The sequence below is a fragment of the Harmonia axyridis genome, chromosome 3, assembly GCF_914767665.1.
Source record: "Harmonia axyridis chromosome 3, icHarAxyr1.1, whole genome shotgun sequence".
NCBI lineage: Eukaryota > Metazoa > Arthropoda > Insecta > Coleoptera > Coccinellidae > Harmonia > Harmonia axyridis.
This window is the reverse complement of record NC_059503.1, coordinates 27,115,858-27,136,657: the sequence shown is the minus strand read 5'-3', so window position 1 is coordinate 27,136,657 and position 20,800 is coordinate 27,115,858. Positions and strand designations below refer to the sequence as shown.

The 20,800-nt window shown below is 33.8% G+C and overlaps 1 protein-coding gene across 2 annotated transcripts; it reads right to left on the bottom strand.

The window, feature by feature from the left end:
- Nucleotides 1–3,093: 3,093 nt before the first annotated feature.
- LOC123675758 (putative fatty acyl-CoA reductase CG5065) lies at nt 3,094–16,241 on the bottom strand. Of its 2 annotated transcripts, none has more exons than XM_045611253.1 (8): nt 16,084–16,241; nt 13,218–13,440; nt 11,176–11,427; nt 5,885–6,030; nt 5,530–5,832; nt 5,211–5,447; nt 4,839–5,096; nt 3,094–3,342 (listed from the first exon to the last, which is right to left on the bottom strand). In XM_045611253.1, the coding sequence occupies exons 2-8, from the start codon at nt 13,431–13,433 to the stop codon at nt 3,249–3,251; spliced, it is 1,506 nt and encodes a 501-aa protein (XP_045467209.1). In that variant the 5' UTR covers nt 13,434–13,440; nt 16,084–16,241; the 3' UTR covers nt 3,094–3,248. The 2 variants fall into 2 exon arrangements, with proteins under 2 accessions (XP_045467209.1, XP_045467211.1); XM_045611255.1 differs by lacking the exon at nt 16,084–16,241 and adding an exon at nt 13,642–13,691.
- Nucleotides 16,242–20,800: the final 4,559 nt, after the last annotated feature.

Sequence of the window (20,800 nt, the reverse complement as noted above, 5' to 3'; positions counted from 1 at the left end):
CATTATCTTCCAAACTGGAGCAGTGGGCTTAGAATTAAAGGTTACAGAAGCAAAGTTCTGGATGAAATAGGAAAATTAAAATCATCACAGGGTGTGCATTTTCTAGAATAGAAAAAATTCAATATAATTTGAAAAATACACGACTTTTTTTTAATTTTTCCGAAGACCATAACAACCTGATTCCGGCTTGACGTCGACTTTTGGGACACCTGTATGTATACTAAATACAATAATTTTTTCGTGATACTGTGGTATTAACATGATTTTAATTGCAACTAGACTTACATAGGTAAAAAATAGAAGATGAAAAAAACCTAATCGACTACAGAAAACTCAATAACTGTTTACCCTAATTATGTTAAGAAATATATCGAAACGTTGGGTATAAGTTTCAGGAATTTTTTTTCTATGACATTCCCTGCTAATCAATTTCTATGTAAATAAATTTGGTCAAATAGTCAATCGATTTCCTTAAATGGTAAATTTTGTTCATATTTACATCGTGAAAAGTATCAAAACTATTTCTAGGGAATACTCATCAGTGAAAAGTAATATTAATATTGACAATGCTAATGTGCACAAAACAGTGGTTTTAAAACGCCCGTGAAATGCCGTACGAACCATAAGTCAGAAATTATAAGTGCCACAAAAGTTGATTGCTAATATTTTTATATTAATCCTCCTAGCTCACAATCTCTTCCAGAAATGAAAAAAAAAATTGAAACAAGTATTGTTATAATATCTATTCCAATATTCTTCATCTTAATGTTCTAGCCGTGATAGTTTCTCAAGTTTCAAAACTTATTATTATAAGATATTTTTAATTTTTATACTTGTTATATAAGACGTATTGATAACGATCTCACGATCTATTGAGTAAAATTAACAATGTTCATTATTAAGTAGATTTGTCACTTCTATAAAAAAAAATTATCAGCTGCTTTTTCAGTAATTCGTTGATTTCAATAATTATTATATTATTTGTTTAATTTTATCGAATCACCATTTCACCTCTGTCGATAATAGATCTACGCCAGCGATAAGTATTCGAAAACATAAACATAATCGCAATCAGGTAGAATGATAAGTACACCTTATTGAAATATTCAAGTCTCGCCAGACGATGATTATAATTAATATTCATATTACCGTAATTAAAGTCAATACTGTGCAGTACCTTTGCTTCCAATTATTTTTAATGAGCAAGGGGTTTTACGGGTGCTACTCAAAAAATAGGACAAAAATATCACATAAAAACTTAATTGCAATATTTATTGTTTTGAACATGAAATTAGAAGAAAAATTCGACCAAAAACCCCCACCATGGAAATTACAAAGGTATTCGAAGATACTCTGATGATAAATACATTCTTCAGCTCTCCAAAATAGTGAAATAATAATACAATTTTATAAACATAGCAATCATGACGCTAATATGCCATCATTGAAAGAATGTATTATGTATCTAAATAAACATGGGCGCCCGCAGAAATTTTTCTCAGGGGGGCAAAATGAAAATTATTGAAAAACGATAAGGCGTCCATGATTGTCATTGAAACCCGGAAAATTGTTGAGAATCCATTTCTTTCCTTTTTTCCATGCCCTTTGGATTGAGAAAGTAATATTGAGGGTGCTATACTGAAAAATGAAGCAATCAGAATCTCAGGGGGGGCCATGCCCCTCCCCTGGCTTCCCCCTTGCGAGCGCCCTTGTAAATGAATCGTTGTGCATTACGAAGGTTTCACATAATAAAGGTCATACAGAAAATGTAGGGCTTCAAACCCTGAAACAATAAATAACTGACGTTCCAAATAACATTCTAAATTTTAGAACCAATAGAATACATAATCAATATAGGTATGTTTGAAATTACAATTTATCCAATTATTAGCACACATTTCTGACTTCCTACTAACCTTATTACCCTCATTTCCAACATTTTCGTAGGAGCTTTTGAATTTTTTTATTTATTTCTTGGGCAGCTGAAACTCGAAAGTTCTTTTATATTTAGCATTGTGACCAGTCCTAATCTAATCTGTAAACCGTAGCAGAGTGCACTTTCTTGCGGTTCACATATGATATGGCGCACATGACCGCAAATACTTTTCACCATAAAAAAAAAATTGAATGAAGTTTTAGGTTAGTTTGTTGCATCCCAGGTATTTTCTGATTGTATCAGCAGTACCGCAAAGAACAGATTTCTAATAATATTGCACAAAGAACCAGGCCTTGTGAAAAAATTGTCAACGCATAATTTTTCGTACGTTTTAGAATATAACCTCTTGAACAAGAAAGTCTATGGGTCCAACTCAATCCTATAACTAGTTTTTCAGATGCAGGGTGTGGCAGTTGGAAAATAGCATTTCTTTAAATCAAAATTTCTCGTGGAAAAACATCTTGAATGAAACACTTTTGCGGGACAAGTATTGTTTACCATAAGATGATAATTTCAGAATGGTTCGCAATAAAAATTATTGTTAGATACGGGGAGAGTCAAACATTATTCATAATGAAATTCATTCAGTTCATTATTCACCCTGTAATTGAAAAAGTCACAATTTCATTTCTAATTGTTTACAATATCATGTAGCATGATGATTTGAAATAAGGAGCATTATTTATAATTTGATTATTTATAAAATATTGATTTCATAATAATTTAAATCAATTTGATATTTATTTATCTTCCATTATACGACGAAATGCTCAGAATATAGAATTCCAAAATTTGTTTTTTAATCAGTAAAGGGATTGTTGTGGCAGCCTTGAAACGACATTTCCCTTCGATAAGTAACGTCATGCTGTTGCTTCAATAAATTAATTATACCTAATTACAGAATCACCCTTGACATGTTTTCGGTGTTATTCTGATACATCCTGTAAATAGATGATATTTTTATTAATACCGCCTTTTAAGTCGCGTCTATTAAGATTGGCGGGAAATTGTAGCTCTGTAGTAATTCCAAATAGTTATATCATCGTATTAGAACTCCGAATTATATTTTTACAAGAAAACTTAAAACTCGATTAATGGAACTTCTAGAAATATTTTAACACTTCTTCTAACTCAACTCATTCAATGAAAACACAAACTTAAAACTAAATTCTATTGGAAAATAATAATACAATACAATAACAATAAATCTTATACATTCAACATAATGTTCTCTTTCACAGTCATACAAAATTTATATTTATATCTAATAAACATATTTCTTCATCGAATATTATCCTGTTGAGCAAAAAAATCATGTAAAAATAGGGAGGAGTAGATATTTGTACAATAGATACATGAAACCAAAAATTATCAGGGACTTGCATAATTTATCCACGCACCACATCCTGAAAAATAAAGGTACGATATTAAAAATGTCATCACTACGAACAGAGAAATTTCAGCTACGAAATGATCAGGAGGAAGAACAATAATGAAAAATATTTTATCAAGAACCTCTCACCAGCATGAAAATTCTGAAATTTTTATGAAACCGTTTATGCACCTGTCCGAATATCCAATTCAAATTTAATCAAAATGCAAGATCGTAAGAGAGCAATGCTCACCGCATATCCGAATGAGCTGAACATGCATTGGAACTACTCAAATATCAATACCCATTTTTATCAATATCGGATTAGTAGAACGTAAAATATTTAGTTTTCGGGAATTTCAAGCCTACACATGAGCAAAGCGCACATTGTGTTCCCTTAAATTGGTGTAGAACCAATTACAACTCAGTTCGAATATATTCATATCAAATTCCAGCAACATTGGAGCAATAGAATGAAAGGAATTTCACGTTTGAGCATGCTCAATGTGTACCCTATTTCTGAAAAAAGCTGAAATCCGTATTAGAGCATCTACGAACCAAACATAATTTTCATACCATAAGTATTTCATTTATATCGTCTAAGACTTATGACAATTAGAGACCGATTTGCGACAACTCGATCTTTGGCTATGAGTGGTTAGAGAACAAGGCCATCCTGTAACTGTCCGAACGGTTTACCGCCAGATAAGATCTTTTGGACTGCAACATTATCGACCCCATCTGCAGGGGGGGCCATGGCCCCCCCTGAGATTTTGATTTCCTCATTTTTCAACACAACACCCTCAATATAACTTTATCAATACAAAGAGCAAGGAAAAAAAGAAAGTAATGGATTCACAACAATTTTTCCGGTTTTCAATGAAAATCAAGGACGCCTTATCGTTTTTCAATAATTTTCATTTTGCCCCCCCTGAGAAAAATTTCTGCGGGCGCCCATGAGTATATTTAATTTATTTCAGAATTGTTGAAACTGTAACTTTTACAGACATACAGATCATCTGACACGAATCCAAAATTGTTCTGAAAGGTCTGAAATGAAATCTGCGAGCACAAATTTTCAAATCGGATACCAAAAATTTTATTCATTCCAAAAGGGATCACAATGCTTTTTCTATTATATCTCCAATAGACTAGGAAGCAATATTTCCCCGTTATAATATTGATATTACCTATGCATTTATCTAACGCCAATTAGGTTATGTGTAAATTAAAAAAAAAAATTGAAGCGTCTGGTGTACGGCGTTAAAAGCTTTTCTCAACTATTAAAATGAAATTTAATAAAAATGGGTTGATGTTTCGTAGTAATCCTCCCAGCCGATCAAAATCTCACTAGCCAAAAGCCATTCCTTAAAAGCTATAAGTCATACAATAATGACTTTGAAAATTTTGCTATTCTACTGATTATATTGTTTTGGTTTTGGAGATTTCTTGATACCAAATGAGATAATAGATGAGTAAGGAGAAAATATATCTTTGCACTCCTTTTTGTGCCAAACAAGTCCCACTTACACTTTCATGTGTCGCCTAGCTGCTGGAAGCTGATCATCTGTCTCATTCAAGATATACAGTCTGGCGGCATGTATACAATTGGTGAAATATTCCTCATAATTCATACCATCACCGTCAAGTTTGTACTTCTTTTTCTCTGTGGGATTGAGCAGTTTCCTCGCCTCCATTGAATCCTCATTGTGAAAGTCCCATTGGTTATTTGCGTAATACTCGAACACTTCAAATCCTTTGGCAATTCGTCTTTGGACCCTCATCAACCTGCAACACCATCATTCAGAAAAAAATAAGAAAATTGTTAATTTTCTTTTAGAAGAATATAATTATGTTTCAGATTCTCCCGATTTCTCTTCCAATTTGAAGAAACGTACTTACACTGGCTTGTATCCTAGTAAAACGAGTAAGGCATCTACGAACACTGCTGGGACCAAATGATACAAGAAGAAGCAGATTCTGTGGTATGTCCTGGACTTCTTCATCGAGCCTCCTGGGTACCAAGCCACTCCGTTGAGTGGAATCTTGGTCTCAACGATCTTTCTACCTAGGTTTATGATTTCCTCATATGAAATTTTGTACTCTGCAGAACTGGTCACATTGTATATCCTTCGTTGCCTGAAATTCATGGAAAATAATGTAGGTAAATTCTGGATGAGTATGAAAGAATTTCAGAAAATATGAAAGCGAACAAACTCACTTGAAGTACACGCAGTCGTATGTACTGGCAAGCATGCAGTTTACTGCAATATCTACTGGTACATAGTCAGCATAACCATCTCCATTACACCACATAGTCCTTATTACACCTTTTCCTGCCCCGATAAGAAGACCAGTTGGTCCGTTGATGTTGTCAGTCCATCCAGGTATAGGTTCCAACCAGATAGGAAGAACTATTGATGGTCTAAGGACTACAACTGGTAAGTTGTCCATCTCATCGCATACTAGTGATTCGGCCAATGCCTTGGTGAATGCATAGGTATTGGGAATGTTTCCGAGAATCCTTAAACATTAAGTATCAAGTAGGTGCTACTTTAGCTAGGGCATGAACTTACTTTGGTGTGATAGAGTCCAAAATGTCGTCGCTCATCCATTCGCAACATTGGATTACGTGATGTGGACTTGCTGGTGGAGGGTAAGGCTTCTCGTAGAGCACCCTCTCATTCAGATGACAGTAGGCAGTGGAAAGATGAACGAAAACCTATGAAATAATTTCAAGTTATTGAAGCAGAAAATTGTTATGCTACTTTTTACAATCTTCACAAAATTAAGTGAAACCGACGGATTTGATGATTTAGGAATGAAACATCTCCAAAAATTTTAATCGGCCTGTGGAAGGCCGTTCGGCATTCTGAGATTGTGACTTTCACAAAACTTAGATCATGCGATCAGCTAGTTGGCTTGATGTCAATGGGGATGGTAGTTGCCCATTTGACAAACATGATTTTCATTATATTGTCATTGAAATGTCTTGAAGACCTTATGTCTGACTACATAACAAGAAAATGTTAAAAAAAATTGAAATTCTAAATTTAGTTAATATCCAACTTGTGAATGTTGTTCCAAAAAAGTGAAGAAACATCTAACTTGTCATTTTCAGTTTTCCCTGCGACTAACTACAATGCTGAATGAAAAATCCAAAAAGCCATCAATTACAATAATGCTGTCTCCTGAAATTAAATGACACTGAACTCGGAAACATTCAAAAGTTCGAAAGCGAAAGGAGCTCAAATAAAAGAAGTCAAAAACCTTGATTTGATGATTTTTTCCGATTCGATTTTTTTTCTCACTTACTCTAGCAGGCATTCTGGAGTTGACCGGACTTTGATGGAATTTTATATTCGTAAAAGATTCGTCACATCAATGAAAAATTATATTCCGAAAATTACTTCCTTCGACTCCGTTACATTTGCGTGATATAACTAAAAATTACATTTTTTATGGATTTGCAACAGCCTGTATATTTTCAACCGAGCCGAATCGGAAAAAAGGTAAAGTAAAAAAGTTTCCTTTGACCTCAAGATACTTCGGTTGAAATAAATGCACAACTGAAATACTCACCCTGTATACATGCAAAATCTCAATCCAATCGGATCTGTTATCACGAATATACAGGGTGGCCATTTGAAAACGAAACAGACGAGATTACAGACGAAATAAAGTTTTTCGATAGAAATGCTCGGACAGGTCGATTTATGTTTCGAGGGGGACAACTTAAGATGTAGGTTACGGACGCATAGCGCTTCAACCCTCGCTGCTACAACCCCCACCCCCAATTTTTGAATAGGGAAGATGGGGTGAGTGATACCTCAATTTAAAGGTATTTTTATACTGATTTCAGCACAGTAATTGTTTTTTCATTTTATGCATTAGTTCTCGAAATATTCATGCGTTAGTTAGTTAGGAAGGAAGCCACAGTCATGGTTGTTTTGAAGCTCAAAATGTCGATTTTTCACGAAACACTACAACTGCCATGAAAACACCACTTCATTTTCAAATACTTAGTTAAGAATATTTCGAGAACTAATGCATAAAATGAAAAAACAATTACTGTGCTGAAATCAGTATTAAAATACCTTTCAAATGAGGTATCACTCACCCCATCTTCCCTATTCAAAATTTGGGGGTGAGGGTTGTAGTAGCAAGGGTTGAAGCGCTATGCGTCCGTAACCTACATCTTAAGTTGTCCCCCTCGAAACAGAAATCGACCTGTCCGAGCATTTCTATCGAAAAACTTTATTTCGTCTGTAATCTCGTCTGTTTCGTTTTCAAATGGCCACCCTGTATTATGTTTGTTTTACAACATTCTTCTCGAATCTTCTTTTGTTCCGAACATGTAATCAGCTCAAATTTCTGCATGAAGCTTGAAAATTATCGTTTATACGGACAGGCAGAATCGAATTCGAGGACGAACTCGTCATCAGTGAGTCTAACATTATCGTTTGAGGCCATCGAAAACAGCAAACATTGTGACGGTTCGGAGAACAAGCGCTCTAAAGACTGTCCGCATTAGCTCTCTTGGAGTGACGTGTTCTACTTTCAATTAAGTGGGCACTTAAAGAAGCAAACTGTTGAACATGTAATATGCCACTGAAATATCAGCGACATTTAAATTGCTCAAGAGCTACCTATTGTTTCTTCATCGCCGACGAATGGAATTATCATGCCTTTTTTAACTGAAATAGAAGTGAACTATGAACGAGCAATCACCGATATTGCCTCCGAATATACCTTCCGAAGCTAGATAAATCTTTGCGATCACTTTTAGGGTGAAAAAGGAGTTTGGTTTGTGATTTTGAAGTTTTTGCTAGTAAAATGCATTTCGAACCATTCTGAGCTACTCTGGTTTCGTGTACGAGTATGTCTATGATCTGTATGTTCGCAAACCATCAGCCTTATCAATTCTTCTCCGATTCTGATGGAATTTGTACTGGCTTCCCCTTTTGGGTTTTTGGTCCCGTAAAAATTATAGCATTACTTGATATAGTGTACAAGGTGTCCCAAATTCGATGCTCACTGAAAGCATCTTGAGAACTTCAAATTACTCAAAGAAAAAAATCTTCAAGAATTCCCGGTCTCTTTTTTCGAAATAATAAGGTACCAGAGAGCATCGTCGAGTATGTATGTGCAAACGGTAAATGCCAGGTATTTTCATACCCCGCTTTCAGCTCGTCCAATTTCGATTAAATTTATTAGATATGTATGTTTAGGTTAGCTCGAAAGCAAGTCCATAGAAATTTCAGGATGTCCGTTATGGATATTTGGGTTAACACATGCATAGCATAGTCCCATAGGTTGCATCTTTTGAATATATCTATTGTGCGCGTTGCATATGCGATTTCTAGGTGGATAATAAAGTTGAAGACATGCATAATGTACTGTATAGAAGGCTGATTTTAGGAGTTTTGTATCACACCCACTAACAAAGAATTTTCTTCTAAACTCCATGGATCCTTCTTGACGTACAAGTGATTTTACTGGTAAAGTATATCCAAAGTCACTTGGAGGATGCCGGAATATTTCAATTTTACAAGAGTTGTCCAAGTTTCTAGAAATTTCTTTGGGGGTAGTGAATTTATTGACTAACAATACTTTCAACTAAACCTCGGTATTTAGTGGATAGCAGTATCCACTTCAAAGGGACATCTTGCCAAGCGTTTTTTTATGGACTAGTTCAAGTGACTTTGGATATACTATAACTGCATCAAGTTGAGATGATTCTATTATTGCCAGTTAGGTACTTCATAAGAATTGTTCAAAAGGATTCATTAATTAATGTGTTGAGTTTTAAAGCATTGCGTGGCCATCGAAATAAGTATTGAATAATTTTTGTGAGGATATCTCAGAGACGTTAATTATACTAACAATTCTCGGTTTGATCCTATTGGTGATAAAATAGAGAAACTCGCATTTTTCTCCTACCTATAATCAAACTAGTTAACGTGATCAAAAAATTTATGTTTTATCAGTGACAAAAATAAGTATTGCCATCCAAATTTTGATCATAAATATTTGAATTCCAAAAAATTCTCAAGATTGTATATTAAACAAACTTGTTTGCTTATATTATTAATGATCTTTATTACCTTCATACAGCATTTCGTCTCTCCCGAGACTTAATCAATAAGTATTCAATAATTTGATCACCAATTGTCAATACCAAATTGAAAACATAGAGACTAAACCGTAAACACTCTCGATAAAGTGTTTGAAGGTTGTGTTCTAATAGAGCATTGTTATTATACTTTTGTCTCGATTTTTTTGGATTTGGTTTTGATAACTGCTGATTAACGTAAAGAGTTTAAGTCTTGACAGAATTTGAATAATCATGGACATTCATTTTAATATTGAAATATTACCTGCGTTCTATACTGAATCACACCAAAAATTATTGTATTTACTATTTGGAAATCATGCTATGAGGTAAAATATAATATTAAATTTTATGCAGGTGTCTGTAGTCTGTTCAAATACAAACGGAGCAATATAAACTATTTCGCGCATAAATAGGAGGATCTTCGAATAGCAAGAGGTTCTGTCCACCCAGAGTCGAACTAAGGATAATTCACTTAATCATACAATTTGTAATCCATATTAATCTACGAATAAAATATACAAAACATCTAAACATAGAATATATATCAAGTGAAGCTTTAGACTTTTTTAGTTACTCTTCTGTGAAATGGATATGCAAGTCACTAATTTACAAGTGATATTCACATCCCTTTGCGAGTACGATCCTGTCTATTAAGGACGAAGGAAGGGTAGGATTTATGACCGTTTGACCAATAACAGTTGCCCTAACCGCAAACCACACTATTTGCTTTGTTCATATTGCTCCGTCTTGTATTGAACGGACTATAGTACATATATTCAGTAATTTACCTTTGGTTACAAATGTCTAGCGTATCATATTTCCCCTAGTTCGAAGATGTCAATATTTTAACTATGTTAACAACACAACTTTGATTAGAATACTTGTTGTCTATGAGATGTTGGTATTGACATATTGAGGTCCTTTGGCAAATTTCAAATCGGAGAAATATTGTTCTATCGCAAAGCTGCATCTATCTTCAATAAACTTGAAAACCAATTTAGCAAGTAGGTAGGTCATTAATAGAAATATATAAATAATTTTTTGAACATTGTATGTGATGGATCTTATAGAAGTCGATAACACGCTCAACTCTTGTTTGTGTAACCAAGTGGCTTTAGCATGTAAACTTTTGTAAAGAGGCTTCAGCTCTCCTTTTGTAAACAAAAACATATTAGAAATGCAAAAAGTATTCAAATAATAACTATGAAATTATGTTTTGTTACTCTTTACAGAAATACTATATTATTTCAATTGTAATTTTCCATTTCGTATTTTGAAAAATGAAGTAATCAACCGAAGAATATTTGCATTCCTACCAGACACTCTGTCTAGTATATTTAGGCATCAACTTTTTTCACGTTGTGCATATTTCAACTGTGTCAATAGTTGCAACCGCGAGTATCAATTAACATAAGACTTTCTTCTGATCTGCACAACTCTTACCGGTATGTGTTGACAGACGATCGTTGACCCACATCTCGCTTAGAATAGTATCTTGAAGACGCTTATATAACAAGAGAATTCCAATACGTTCTTATGAAGATTATATAACTGCAACTGACCTGCTGATCTTGACACAAAAAGAATCTTCCCGTTAGATTAACAACGAAAGTGTTAATCTTTGTTTACCATAGTTAGAAAAATTATATTTATGGTATTGAATATATAAGGATTTATAGAAGAAACAACTTCAACTACCGTTACTAAAAAAAATTTTTACGTTCAGATAATAGGAATACAAATGCTCACCAACAACTTTTTCATTCCCTTGGCTAGCTCTAGCATCAGCTTCGTACCCCTAACATTCAAAAGTACGGCTTTCTTAAGTCCTTCGTCGAATCTTATGGTGGCTGCACAGTGGAAGACGATTTCTACTTCCTCGCATAACCAAGCCCTATCTTCCTTCTTTAGGGCCAATTCTTGCTCAGAGACATCTCCTTTACAAGGCACAACTTTCTTAAGCTGATCTGGACCACATTCTTTCTTCAGCATATCAAATAACTAAAAGCAAAATACATTATAATAAATTAATAGGTACGTAAAGAAGTAAATTTAATTATAAGCTGGAGTTGTCAAATATTAAGTTCAAGAAAAAAAAATTAATTCGTTGTGGATCATATTAACATTTTAATATAAATATGTATACATCACAAGATCTTTAGTTGTTTTCATAATGACTTGATGTGAAAGTAATGAAAAACATAAATTATTCGGATGCTCGAATATTTATGACATTTTGCGGTTATCACCCAATTTCTAATAAATAATGAGAAAGAAATCAAGAAATTCATTGAAATCCACAATTAGAAAGCGTACACCAATAACTTTGAACCTCTTTAAGCATAATTATCCGAAAGCACAATACTTCCGTTGGAATTTTTTTGACAGTTCAAGCAACCAATTAAATTTTGTCATTTTGTGTCATATGATACAATTTCACCCAATCATGTCAACATTACAATGATAATTGCATTCAGTGCAATTATCAATCACCATGACAAGACGATTGAGTTTGACAACTTCATTCCAAACAAATTTCAAAACGTCAAGTTTTGGCAATACCTTATGTTCGAAGTATAACATAGTATAAATGCGCTAATCAAAGAAAAATTGTAGAAGCAGTATACAGGGTGTTTCTTAATTGAATGTCAATATTTATGGGGGTGATTTTTGGGCCCATTTAAAAAAAAACTTTATATGAACATGTCCTAAGCGTTTTACCTTTTGAGATACAGGGTGGTTAAGTTTTCAAAAATAAAAAAAATGAAATATTTATTGAATTATGAGCAAATTTGATCTCTTGAACTGTTTCAGTCCGACGCACGGGTTTCGTCTAAAAAAATAAAATATACGTATGTCTCTGCGTGTTGATATTGTCATATGTATAATATATTAACGATATTGTTATGATCATGCAGAGAAACGGTTTTTATTTTTTAAGCGAAAACCGTGCATCGGATTGAAAAAGGGTCAAGCGACCAACTTTGGTAATACATGATTGGGGATTTCAAAAATAATTTTTATTTCAGGGAAAATTTGTAGCATACCATCAATGTCTGCCAAAATAGGCCGGTCAAATTACGTAAGAACTGGTGGAAATTAAAAAAAAAATTGATACATTAAAAAAATGCCTCTTGATTCATAGTACATGTATGACAAATTTCATCAAAATATCTGAAGTGGTATTGTAGATATTAATAATAAATGATTCATACCACCCTGTATTTCAAAATAACCCCCTTAAATATTGACCTCCAATTAAGAAACACCCTGTATATTTGAGGAATAATTATGCATATTTTCTGCTAACGAGAATATGAATTGAATGAACATAGGACCTTAGAAGAATTGATACTAAAAGATTGGGCGATGAGAAAAAAGACATATACATACATTTAAGAGCAACGGTGAAGACAATGTGGAAAGTTTAGTGCAAACTCTTGCAAAAACGTAATATAATGACTATAAAATTATGATTGACCCGTTTAACAATATAGTATTTAAATCAGCCCGAAATGCTCACGATGCAATGGTTATAGATCATCTATAGTAGAGGACAACAACGAATCCAATGTTTAGTTGAATTTTAATGAAGTCATAAATTTTTCTGTCAGAATATTATATATATTATATTATTACATAAATGCCTCCTAATTTTATGACAAATTTCTCAAGCTCGTATCTTGTTAACATTACCAAGTTACTAGCTTTCGATTGTCATAAAATTATCTCGTCTATTATCAATTAAATGCCAATGTTCCAAAGACGTATGCTTGAATATTCTAACTCACCGGTCCTGCAAAAATATCCTTTAATCTCTGTTCTGGACTCTTGCCTTTCTTGTCTCTCATCAGCAGTATAACCTTTTTCACTTTAGGGCAGGCTCTCAGGAGTTTCTCAACCAGGACTTTGCCCATAAAACCAGTACCTCCAGTAATGAGGATAGTTTTTCCCTCAAAGAAATCTTCACATCTATCTGGATGTCCATCTATATATTCAGTCGGCATTTTGTTGCTGAAGAAGAAAATAAACAATATGACTTACAAAAATCTCAGCTACAGTTAACTTATAACTAGGAGAGTTTTCCTGAGTTCTAGCCTTGGTCATTTTTAGATATACAATAAGTTTGCTATTTGGATATAAGAAAAAACTGTTCAGCGACTAATTGAATGCGAATAAAGGATCAAGAGACAATTCCAAAATTATATAACGTACCTTCTAGATCTTCAGCTAGAGATGCTTATGAGAATCTTTCGATAAACCAGTGGTTAATAAATATATCTTTTTAGGTGGGGATCTTGAAAGAGATCTTGATAGGTGTATTTGAAGAAATAACGTGATAATCATCTTCGTTTCAATTACCCTTATTTTTTAACCTTCATTGCGTTTTATTAGCTTTACCAGTATGCCTGAGTAATTAGGTAGGTTCATTTATTGATCTCAAAGTGAGATTAAACAGATCTATTAAAAATAAGCCTTGGCTAGTGAATTGATCAATAATTACTATATATTTTTTTAGTGCTAAGTGGATATAAAAATAGTCTCATGTATAACGAACATATCGCTTAGTACGTCAATCAATAAGTTGCGGGCCTGGAACACAAAAGGCACCGCCAATGCAATACCGTTATTTTCTCGTTATTACCAAGCTTCAGAAAAAACGTGTCAGAACATAGAGTTGAGTCTGGATCAAGATATTGAAGGTTAAGTGAAAAGAAAATTCGTGACAATTTCCAGATAATATGACCCCCAGTGATTAAATGCTTTTTGCAAACCTCAAGAAAATGCTTCAGGGTTCTGATGAAGGCAAATAGGTACGAATTTTTCTACTGAAAAGTTAGAGAAACGTTGAGGTACATGAATTAAACCGAATTGTGGAGAAAACACGTGTTTTAACAGGTTTTAGTTATGGAGTAAAGTGTTAAAATATCAGTAAACAAAAACTATAAAAGAATATCTACCGTTTTCAAGGTGTAATGATTTTAAGGGAAACATGCATGAAGCGATCATTGAAAAAACCTAGTGTAAACGGCTAAACCAAAACATGCGAGGTACCTAATTGAAATCGTCCAGCCGAGTCCAAATAAGCATGGACCCCCTAGAGCAGAATAATTGGTTTCTTATTCCTTAAAAAATGGGCAAATTGGTTTAACCTGGTACGTCATGGTTTCATCTTATGATTCATCTAATCATCTAGGATAACACAGTATATGTATATGTTCTGAATCAATAATGAGCGCAGATGAAAACAGTGGTTAATGCGATTGTTGATGCAAAAACTTGTCATTGCCATTTTTTCAACTCACGTCAACAAGTCGGACAAATTTAATATTTGGTTTCTCCAATAGGAAATGTATTAACGACAATTTTTTTTAAGGTAAATTTCAAAAAGGTTGTCTATCTTGTTCCCAAAAGAGAAATTCTTGGATATCTACCGATACCAATATCTACATTTTTAATGGTCGGACATCGTTGTTCTAACTGTATTTTCGTAATAATTTCATTTCGAGCCAGTGAAAGTTATCTGGCAACAACATTGTTGAAGAATATTTGGAATATCTTTCATTAGATATTGGTTGAAACAAGAATATTCCTCTATTATTTTATAACAATTTTATGGAAGATCACATTTCTTTCAAAGACATACAATATTTCTGAATTAGAGGTACAAATAAAAATGAGAGATTCGTAGGATCATTTTAAGAAAAAAAAAGTCTTTTAAACATGGGTCCGTAAACGTTTTGTTTCCGAGATGCAGCGTGGTAAAGTTTGATTATATTTTTCTGATAGCACCTTCCCTTCAAGAGATATTCAAGTTAAATTTGGCATAGATATTCCAAATTGAAGGTTTCATGCTAGTTTTGAATGCAAATCTAGAGGGTGATATTTTTTCTGGAACTGTTCCCTCTTCTTTCCTCCAGATTTTTTTTGGTAGACTACTGGTAGTTTAGAAAAATGTAATAAAAACTTTAGTCCAGAACTACACTATTCAGTTTATTGTAGTTTTGTCGAATCTGCTACTTATTTCAAGATAAAAATTTCAAAGAATTCTCTAGTAATCCTCAGAAAAATCCAAACAATTATAAAGATCTAGTTACTGAGATATGATGAATAAATTGATTATAAGTTTTGGTTTGGTTCTGGAATGTATAATAAAAAAGGAGGACTACAAGAAACACTCAATATCTCGAAAACAAAGCACTTGCTAGCCCATATTTATAGGCCTTTTTTTCTTGAAATTATCCAAGGAATCTCTCATTTTTCTTTATACTTCCAATTTAGGAATACCCTGTAATATTTGGGTTACGCAAAAGTAGTTAATTCTATAGTAAATCTAGAATGAAGTGAAATTGAACACAGAAATGATTGATCGTAACATTTACCGAAATAAAGTTCTAAGAATCTTATTGAATTAATTTTTTTGAGTAACACATAATCTGAAAAGATGTAGCTGAGGCTAATTTCGAGGAATTTCGTGCCAAGTGAGTATAAAGCAATCTTTTCACATTCTGAAAAATTTAAATCAAAACCAAATAATTCAAAAATTTTAAGCTTTCGAAAGTTGATCAAATTCTTCAAGATTAACCCCAGGAAGTCAAGTTACACCACATGTTTACATTTTTAAACATACTCTCAAGATCTTTCAAACAAACTCACCTGTTGGTATCTCTTAAATTGGTCCCAAAAACACGAATTCACAGGTCGCGCTGCTTTATGGAATTACAGTCTAGGAATCTGTGGCTCGACCAGCGAATAACGCGTGCACTTTCCTTTTTCTTTACCTGGAGGGGGTCAAAGAGGGACCTGATGTCGTACGTAATTTTCAATTCGAGGATTGCCAAATGCGCGCATTAGAAATTACCCAAAACAAGATCTCGAATTCAATTACGTAATTGGTAGCGTAGGCAATTGGATCGGAAACGAGTTTAAATTTGTGTTTTCCTGGAATTGCCCCCCAATCCAGTAATTTGCTCATAACGGCACATTAACGATAATTGTTAAGGTGTCCCTTGATAATATAACGTGCGAGAAAAAAATTGAAGAGTTAATAAGATTAGTATATTCTAGATCTATCGGATAAAAAAAAATAGGAAATAGTTGACGTCTGACGTCAAGAGCTCGTTCATTCACGTGCCAATTGTACTCGTGGTTTTACACACTGGCTATAACGGGTGAATTTTTTGATTTGAATCAGTCAAAAATTTCCGATTCAAGGCCGTAGCCAGGAACCGGACACCACCGGAATTTTTTTTAGTAATACAGGATTCTAATTTCACCGAAAATACTCTCAATTTCTAAAGGGTGTTTTTTTTTTACATGAATGTTATTTATCCGCAAGATAATCTTGTGGCATTACATTTTAAATATGATTTTTGGCATATGACCGCCACGGCTGGCTCGGATGTAGTCCAATCTGGACGTCCAATTTTCGATGACTTTTTCCAACATTCGTGGCCGTATATCGGTAATAACACGGCGAATGTTGTCTTCCAAATGGTCAAGGATTTGTGGCTTATCCGCATAGACCAATTACTTTACATAGCCCCACAGAAAGTAGTCTAGCGGTGTTAAATCACCAGATCTTGGAGGCCAATTCACAGGTCCGAAACGTGAAATTAGGCGGTCACCAAACGTGTCTTTCAATAAATTGATTGTGGCACGAGCTGTGTGACATGTCTTGTTGGAACCACAGCTCCTGGACATCATGGTTGTTCAATTCCGGAATGAAAAAGTTAGTAAGCATGGCTCTATACCGATCACCATTGATTGTAACGTTCTGAGGACTAATGACTCCTCCAGCCCATAAAGCGCACCGGATGTAACGGTGTTTCGACATACACTTGAGGATTAGCTTCACTCCAAATGCGGCAGTTTTGTTTGTTGACGTAGCCATTCAACCAGAAGTGCGCTTCATCGCTAAACAAAATAAAATTGACGTAGTGCGCGATACGTATTCCGCACAGAACCATTATTTTCGAGATAAAATTGCACTATTTGCAAGCGTTGTTCAGGCGTGAGTCTATTCATGATAAATTACCAAACCAAACTGAGAATAAATCACTTGACAGCTGTTAAATCGGTCACCATCTTGAACAGAAATGCCAACTAAAAGTTATATACCTCGAAAATCTTCTATTTCATTCAGGGGGGTAGTCAGGGTAAGCGGTCCCCTAGGGCGGCAATATTCAAGGACGGCATTTCAAGCTTGATCAAAAATTACATGTGTAGAAAGTACCAAATGAGATTTAATTCAGTCAGCAACAACAGGAAGGAATACCAACAAATTTAATTAACATCAGAAATCATCAAAGGTCAGCATTATACATTATACTCATAAATATCCAGATGTGGCGTGATCCCTTCATAGTGATGTTTACGAGTTATTGACGCTAGAAAAAACTCATGCACTCATCAGGCTTGTCGGCGTTCGCTTTACGTTGACGAATTTTATTGCCACTTGGGGTTCTGGATTATTTTCTTTTCAATTCTCTAATCTGAATGTTGATTCCTCAAAATAGATGCAAAATACAGGGTGTAACTGAATAAGTGTAAAACATTTAAGGAGGTGATTCCTCATCGAAAAAAAGATAGGATCTTTCATATAAAGAAACTTCATTGGAGCATCCCTTGTTAAGATACAGCCCCTTAAAGGGGGTACATAAAATTTGTATAACAATTTTTTTCACAAGCACTGAAAAAGTTACAATATTGAAATTAACCTGACGGTTTGTACTACCAAAAAGACACTTAGCCAGTAATTTATTTGGTTTACCCCATGGTTGTAAGGGGTGAAAAACGCAACCCCTAAAATTTATTTCCAATGTAACTTTTTGTCTTATTATTTGTTTACCATTTAAAAATTTATTTCCGATAGCCTGTTTCATTCTAAACAAAAAATGTCTCTTGGGTTTTTTGCCCAAAATAAACCAGTAAGCAGCAAAACATTATTTTACGAACAACTACAGAGATACATCGTCATAAAGAGAGACTCCAGGAATATTTGAGCGAATACGTGGCTCAATGCGCCGACGTCTAGACGCATGCGTAATGTTTGAAGGTAGACATATTGAACATTCACTATGATTTCTACATGTTGTGTGTTTTGTTATTAATAACATAGTTTTGTTTATTACCCTTTAATCGTTTAATGCAGGTACTAACTACAAAATAACAATAAATCCAGTTCGCATTTATGACGATGTATCTCTGTAGTTGTTCGTAAAATAATGTTTTGCTGCTTACTGGTTTATTTTGGGCAAAAAACCCAAGAGACATTTTTTGTTTAGAATGAAACAGGCTATCGGAAATAAATTTTTAAATGGTAAACAAATAATAAGACAAAAAGTTACATTGGAAATAAATTTTAGGGGTTGCGTTTTTCACCCCTTACAACCATGGGGTAAACCAAATAAATTACTGGCTAAGTGTCTTTTTGGTAGTACAAAACGTCAGGTTAATTTCAATATTGTAACTTTTTCAGTGCTTGTGAAAAAAATTGTTATACAAATTTTATGTACCCCCTTTAAGGGGCTGTATCTTAACAAGGGATGCTCCAATGAAGTTTCTTTATATGAAAGATCCTATCTTTTTTTCGATGAGGAATCACCTCCTTAAATGTTTTACACTTATTCAGTTACACCCTGTATAACAATTCCATTTCATCACTTCTAACTGATCCTCCTTAAGAAATACATATAAGAAGCTTTATTATTTCATACCTCATTCCATTATTTTATAATATTCTTCATTTTTTATATCAAATTATCTAGTGTTGGGCGTAGGCGCATTTAAATTAAATGGTTCATCCGCATCATCCGATTGTTTTACTCGATAATATTGAACAAACAAAAAAAAACAAATTTTCAAGCTTTTTCTAAAATCGAAACTGAGCTATAGGAACCTGAAACTGCAGGGCCCACCTAGAGGGGCGGCAAATAATGGAGGGCGTCATTATCTACTTTTTCTGGGAAATCTGGATTACTGGAAGAACGAATTAATTTTTTTTTTTTTTTTGATTTGAACGAATTTCACTAATGATTGGTTTTATCAAATTTGCTAATCTTGAACATCTTTGCATCGTGAATATCTGTAACATCTATTCGAATTTAAAATAATTGTTCATTCGCATCATCCGGTTGTTTAATTTAAACATATCAAAGAAAAAAAAACGAAATGTTCTAGCGTTATATGTAGCCAAACCTGAATTCAATCCATATATTTTATATTTTATTTTATCATTTATTCATTAGAATTTATTTGAGCACGTTTATTGTTTATTACATTTCACTTATCCTTAATCATCTTAAAATTTTTTTTTTCCTAAAATAGTTTTCATAAAAAAGCTTGGAGTTCTTCACATTTCCACATTGAATCTTTGAAAACAAATTCAACAAAACCTCCCTCCCCGCTCTTTTGCTTAGTACAAAAAAATCCCAAAGCTGAAAGGGTTCCGATTTGTATTTTTGCCGGGGCGGTAAAACACTTGAGCAGGCGCTGGACCCCGATTATCCAATATTAATTTTTAGCATTCTGAAGAGTAAGCTTTTGTTGGGGCGGCAAAATGCCTAGGGTGGCAGTGTGGCTAGCGACGGCTCTGATTTCATTGCATATTCAGGAAATTTTTCAAGTCATACGATCATTTGGTGTACATTTCCTAAGCAAACTCGAGAAGGTAGTTCTGGAATAGTTGACATTTCTCGGAAAGAATAACTGACGAAGGTCTATAAAAAGTGTGTTTTCCTCGAGCGCAATGTATGAAATAAGATTTATTTTTTGCAGTTTACACCGGGTAATTTTTTATGTTGAATCAATAAAAAATCTCGAAATGGAAACACCTTACGGAAAAATGTTTCGAATGAAAGATTAATGGTTTTGTAGTGGAAGTCACTTATGAAAAAAACCTGTTCCATTTAATTCCTCCTTGTGGGGTGTACACGGCTCAACTTTGTAATTTCAAATGGGAACCCCTATTTTTTATTGGAAATTCGTAATCTAAATACTAAAATACAAAAATTTTGATACGAATAATTTTTCACAAATCGTCCCAGATGGCTCTGTAAACGAGTTTGAATTTTCCGTCTGAACATTCTCAATGTATCTTTTCCATTAATCATTCTTATGAAAATTCAGTCAAAAATTGTGCAATGGAAAACGTTCTGCGTATAATGATAGAAGGCTGGACGGAGATTTCTTCTAGATTCCAAATAATCTTCTCTTAATTGATACATCCTTTTTAATTCATGGCAAGTATTTTGAAACAAAAACAAATAATTTCGCCATTTTCAACTGATCAATGACAGTAACAGACTGAAAACAAACAGTTCAGCAGGAAACGTAAGAATTTTATATGAATGATTAATGGAACGGGTAGGTA